General features: G+C 56.6%; 1 protein-coding gene across 1 annotated transcript in view; it reads right to left on the minus strand.

Moving 5' to 3' along the window:
- Positions 1-6,174, minus strand: part of LOC106808442 (zinc finger protein 628-like) — a 27,929-nt gene that overhangs the window by 10,310 nt on the left and 11,445 nt on the right. The window contains exons 4-7 of the mRNA XM_014811166.1: positions 3,088-3,338; positions 2,554-2,702; positions 1,949-2,051; positions 174-1,174 (exon numbers count right to left, since the gene is read on the minus strand). Of these exons, the coding sequence (XP_014666652.1) occupies positions 174-1,174; positions 1,949-2,051; positions 2,554-2,702; positions 3,088-3,338 (1,504 nt within the window). The remainder of the gene's footprint in view (positions 1-173; positions 1,175-1,948; positions 2,052-2,553; positions 2,703-3,087; positions 3,339-6,174) is intronic.

Here is a 6,174-nt window from a genome sequence, read left to right on the forward strand (position 1 = left end):
TGTGGGAAGAGAAGGCAAGGTTGTGAGGGGGAAGAAGGGGTTGTGGGGAGAGAAGGAGAGGTTTATCATATCATACCATATATACACACATGCATAACATATCAACTGACAACGTGGAATCGAGTGGCACTAAGGTAACCCAGCAATGGCGAGCAGCCCTGCCAGCTCAAGACATTGTCTCTTCTCACACGCGATCGTACGCACCTGCATGTGAGCGGTAATTGACGACTTGTAGGGGAACGCGGCGCCGCACTTGGTGCACACGTAGGGTCGCTCGCCCGTGTGCAGCCGCTTGTGCTCCATCAGCTTGCTCGGCGTCGGAAACCCCTTACCGCACTCCTCGCACGCGTGCCGCCGCTGCGCGTTCCGCCGCCGCTCCTGCGCACTCACCGCGGCAGCGGCGGTGGCGCCCCCTGCTGCCGACTGCCGCGTCTCCGCCTGCAGCTGACGCGCAAAGTCCACGTCGTACATCTCGTGCTCGTCCTCCTCGGCAGCAGTGGCGCCCTCTGCTGGAGGCACCTCGGCGTGGTTCGCCAGCGCCCCCACGTCTCCCTCGGCGGCGGGGGCGGCGGCCTCGGCGGCCGTGATGGCGGCGGCTAGCCGCTCCTTCTCGTCGCGTTCTCGCTTCAACTCGAGGTCGTAGTCCGTCGGGCGCTTGTGCGTCTTCGACACCTCGACCGCTAGCGCCATCGTGCGGGGGTCGACGACACCAAAATCGTCGTCGTCGTCCTCGCCGGCGGCCGGGGCAGCGTCTTCGTCGTCGTCGTGGCGGATGAAGTGCAGTGGCATGCCTAGCGCCTTCTCGTGCATCTTCATGTGCACGACGACCGAGCTGCGGTAGGGGAAGCGCAGGTGGCAGAGGCCGCATTCGTAGGGCCGCGCGCCCGTGTGCTGGTTGCGGTGCTCGGCGAGCTTGCTCGGGGACGGGAACCCCTTCTCGCACTCGCCGCACTCGTACCACGGACCCTTCGGCGGCCGCTTCTGCGGCATGGCGGCGACGTAGCGGCGGCGGCGCGAGGCCGTGCGGCTGCTGCGACGCGTCGGCTGCGGCGTGGTGCCGTCCCCCGCTGCCGCGCGCTCGCCTCCCCCCACCGCCGCTGCTGCCGCTGCGAGGGAGCCCGCGTATGCTTCCGGATGCTTCTTCTCCATGTGCTGCCGCAGATGGTTCTCGTATCTGGAGAGAGTGGAGGATGTCGGCATGCCGCAGAAGATGGTCACGATGTGTGTGTGTGTGTGTGTGTGTGTGTGTGTGTGTGTGTGTGTGTGTGCGTGCATGCGTGCGTGCATGTGTGTGTGCGTGCATGCATGTGCATTGCGTGCATACGTGCGTGCGTGCTTGCTTGTTTCGTCGTACATGAATGTGTACATGCGTTTATAAATAGGAGTTACGTATTACAAAGTATAACTATTTAATTATGTTAAGTAACTGATAGTGGATCCTTGTGTAATAGCCACCTGCATGCTCTCATAATAGCACAAGAATATCCAAACAGAATTAAAAGGGTACAGGCACGACCCCAGGACACCTGCCGCATGCAAAGAGAGAGATAGAGAGAGGGAGAGAGAGAGAGGGAAGGAGGGAGAAGGAGGGAGAAAGGGAGAGAGAGATGGAGAGAGCGAGAGAGAGAGAGAAAAAGAGAGAGAGGGAGAAAGGGAGAGGGAGAGAGAGAGAGACAGAGAGAGAGACAGAGAGAGAGAGAGAGAGAGAGAGAGAGAGAGAACGAGAAAGCGAGAGCGAGAGAGAGACAGAGAGAGAGACAGAGAGAGAGAGAGAGGGAGAGAGACAGAGAGAAAGAGAGAGACAAAGAGAGAGAGAAGGAAGGAGGGAGAGAGAATAAGAGCGAGAGAGAGAGAGAGAGAGAGAGAGAGAAAGAGACAACGAGAGCACTCTCAGTCTCACGCTTGGTTGCCCGTGGCAACGCTGCGTCGCATCCCCCCCCCCACGCACCTGAACGACATGTTGCACACGGAGCAGATGAACGGCCGTTCCCCCGTGTGCGAGCGCATGTGAATCTTAAGCTTGCTGGGTGTCGCGCATGGCCGCCGGCACTCTGCAAGGCAATTACACGCGCGCATAATTAGCAATTAATCGCGACGGGCGCTAACGAGCGCCACCCATGAATTTTTAGCGAGCGGCGAACGAAGAAGCCATTGTTGCTTCTCTACAGCGAAAACTTGGGAGGCCATTATCAGAAACATCCTATATTACCACGTATTGCTACGATATACTAATATGTTATGTAGTATACATATATTATACATACAATGATACATACGTACAATACTACATAAATTACGACTACAGTTAGGGTTACGTTCGATTCCGGTTATGTCTGTTTGGATTTTATACAATCAAACATGCGAGAAGTCCCATCTATAGAACAGACACCCGTCTAAAAAGGACACTAAGCATTTCCCTCGGAAAGCAATCACAATGTGAACCGCCCTCTCGGAAAACTCCTCCCCCTCGATCGACCCTCGCAAACAGGTTTCGACTGCCCCCCCCCCGAGCGCCCGTCGGTTACCACCAGGGGGCGCCGGCGAGAGACTCACCCGTGCATATGTACTGCTCCTGGCGTGTGGACGGCGAGCCGCGCTTGGACGCGCGCTGCGGTGCAGTGCTGATGATCTTCGGACCCCGGCGGCGGCCGCGCTGCTCATCCGCCTGCTGCCGGTTACGCGCATGCATCAACAGGTGAGAGCTGCCGAAAGACGGTGACGGGAAAAACAAAAATAAGATTTGTGCCATACTGTTAACGGAAGGACGCACGGACGCTCATACGATTTTACAAGCTGCATCTGACTATTTTTACAAATTCAGCATGGTGTCTACATGCTCGGGTGTGCTTGTGTGGAGATACCTTTTATGTTGAATATTAGATTTGCTTAGTACATATAATGTATTGCCTACAGATTTATATAATGTGCAGTGCTACAATTTGTAAAAAAAAAAGAATGGGAAAGATCAATACATTTTTTTGAGTCGGGCTTTTTTTGGAGTGTCGGTCGGGTGAGGGCAAACAAACAATATTTTTATTATGGCCTTATGTTCTTATAAAAATTGCCAATGCCACGCTGCATGCTCACCGCATCGAGCTGTAGTAGGGGAAGTTGGCGCCGCAGTCCTGACACTGGTACGGCCGCTCGCCCGAATGCTTGCGCTTGTGCACGTCCATCTGGTACGGCGTCGCGCACACCTTGCCGCACTCGTCACACACGTGCCTCTTGCGCGGCGGCGCAGCCACTAGCGCCCTCTCGCTCGCGTTCGCCGTCCGATTTCGCAGACTCCGCTTCGGCTGATCCTCGAAGATGTTGCCTTCTGCTTTGCGCTTGGTGGGCTGAGGAGAACATTATTTAAATTTTTACTGTTTAGTAACATTACTATATATACACAGGAAATATGCCAAAAAACGTGAACAATCAACCCACAATCAACCTACGAAATTCTTCGTAGGGTAAATGCTACAAGTATTAAAAAAGCCAAGAAGTAGTGCTGTGTAACAACAACCACCTCCAGCCACTTGCTGTTCTCGTACATATGCCTAAAGTTGCAAAATAGTCTTTCCAGATCTAAACGCTACTAAACCATCTAACTTACTGAAGGCACGCCTGGCCATCGCAAAACCTTTACTCCCAGTTAAAAACATTGCTCAGCGAAGACACATCTCCCCACCGCAACACATTCACTTCTAGTTACGAACGCTGCTAAACCACATCACTCACCAAAGCCAAGCCTGCAAGGCAGACTCATGTGTGAGCGAGAGAGGTGGGAGGCAGACTCATGTGCGAGCGAGAGAGACAGACAGGAGGCAGATGCACTGAGTAAGAGAGGCAAGAGGTTTATCCAGGAGTGACCTATAGGAAAAATCTACTCAAGGAATGGTAAAGTGTCCCTTTTTATAAATAGGTGTCCATTATATAGCATTGTCCATTAACAGAGCTTTAAATGTATATATATATACAGTCTATTATTCGAAACCTATCTTCAGTATTATTCAAAACCTTCTTGGGACCAGACACGTTTCGGAATTCGGAATGGTAGTACAGTACAGATATACATACAGTATATATCCTGCAACTAGCCTGTACTAAAACCCAAGTTTTCAAGAGGCCAGGGAAGTGCTGTCCTGGTACAGTACAATATGTATGAGTACTGCCAAACACATTAATCATATAATATTTCTGCAGTGAACCTTGTGCAGCCAAACGCGAGCTTTGGTGTGCAGACGACCTCCGAAAAAAAACTTTTGGTTTTCGGAGCTTTTCCGTTTTCAGAATTTCGGATAATAGACTGTGTACTGTATATATACATATATATATGTGTACATGTTAATAGCAATAGTGGTATGACGTGATCGCACGCACCCGTGTGCTTCACCATGTGGTCCTTCAGCTTCGACGGCGTGCGGAAGCCCTTGTCACAGACGCTGCACACGTACGGCCGGAACGAGACTCCCGTCTCCTTCTCGGCGTGCCACTGCAGGTGCGTGCGCAGCGAGCCGCGGTATGGAAAGCTCTTCGCACACAGGTGGCACTCGTACGGTCGCTCGCCCGTGTGCGAGCGCATGTGCGAGCGCAGCTTGCTCGGCGTACGGAACGCGCGCGCGCACTCGGGGCACGCGTGCACGCGACCCTCGGCGTTGCCGTCCTGCGGCGACGCGTCCGGGTCATCGTCGTCGTCGTCATCGTCGTCGTCGTCGCTCTCTTCCTCGTCATCATCTGCCGCCGCGGCGACGGCGGCAGCAGCGGCGGCGTCGTCGGGGTAGAGCGACGGGTTGTTCTTCATGTTCTCGAGATTCTGCTCGTAGCGCTGTCTCGCCTCGCGCGCGTGCACCTGCGGAGGAGAAACACGGGAAGGTCAGCACGGGGTGAGAGGGGAAAGTGTGGGGGGAGAAGGGGAGGGGATAAAGGAAGGTTGTGGGGAAGAAGAGGTTGTGGAGGGGGAGGTTGTGGGGGAGGGGGAGAAGTGCGTTGTGGGCGATAGGGGGGGGGGGGGGTTTTGAGGGAGGGTTGTGGGGCCGAAAGGGGGGTGAGGGTTGTGGGACGGAAGGAGGAGGAAGCAGATTCGTGAGGGGAAGAAGAAGGGTTGTGGGAGGAGATAGGAGCAGTTTATCATATCATACCATATTATACACACATGCATAACAATATCAACTGACAACGACGTGGAATCGAGTGGCACTAGGTCAACCCGCCCCCCACCAGCATGGCGAGCAGCCCTGCCAGCTCAAAGACTTGTCCTCTTCTCAACACGGCGATCGTAACCCGACCTGCATGTGAGCGGTAATTGACCGACTTGTAGGGAAACGCGGTCGCCGACACAAACCTTGGTGACAGTCACGTAGGGTCGCTCGCCCGTATGCAGGCGCGGGCGTTGTGACTCATCAGCTTGCTCGCGTCGAAACCCCTTACCCGCACTCTCGGCACGCGTGCCGCCCGCTTCAGCGCGCGCCGCCCGCCGCTCCTGCGCACTCAACGCGGCAGCGGCGGTGCGCGCGCCCTGCTGCCCTGACTGCCGCTTTCCGCCTCTCAGCTGAACGCGCAAAGTCCCCGTCGTCACATCTCGTGCTCGGTCCTCACTCGGCAGCAGTGGCGGCCCTCTGCTGAGGCACCCTCGGGTTGGTTCGCCAGCGCCCCTACGTCTCCCCTCGGCGGCGGGGGCGGCGGCCTCTGCGGCCGTGATGCGGCGCGGCTAGCAGCTCTTCTCGTCGCGGTTCTCGGCTCACACGAGGTCGTAGTCCGTCGGGCGCTTTGTGCGTCTTCGAACACCTCGACCGCTAGCGCCTCGTGCGGGGGGTCGACGACACCAAAAAATCGCGTCGTCGCCCTGGCCGGCCCGCGCCGGGGCAGCGTCTTCGTCGTGTCGTGGCGGATGAGAAGTGGCAGTGGCATGCCTAGCGCTTCTCAGTGCATCTTCATAGTGCACGACGACCGGCTGCGTAGGGGAAGCGGCAGGTGGCACGAGGCCGCAGTCGTAGGGCCGCGCCGGCCGTGTGCTGGTTGCCGGTGCTCGCCGAGCTTGCTCGGGGACGGAACCCCTTCTCGCACTCGCCGCACTCGTACCACCGGACCCTCGCGGCCGCTTCTGCCGGCATGGCGGCGCCGTACGCAGGCGGCGCGAGGCCGTGCGGCCTGCCCTGCGGACGCGCGCTTGCGGCGTGGGCCGTCCCGATG

The sequence above is a fragment of the Priapulus caudatus genome, unplaced genomic scaffold, assembly GCF_000485595.1.
Source record: "Priapulus caudatus unplaced genomic scaffold, Priapulus_caudatus-5.0.1 Scaffold278, whole genome shotgun sequence".
NCBI classification, from domain to species: Eukaryota; Metazoa; Priapulida; class Priapulimorpha; order Priapulimorphida; family Priapulidae; genus Priapulus; species Priapulus caudatus.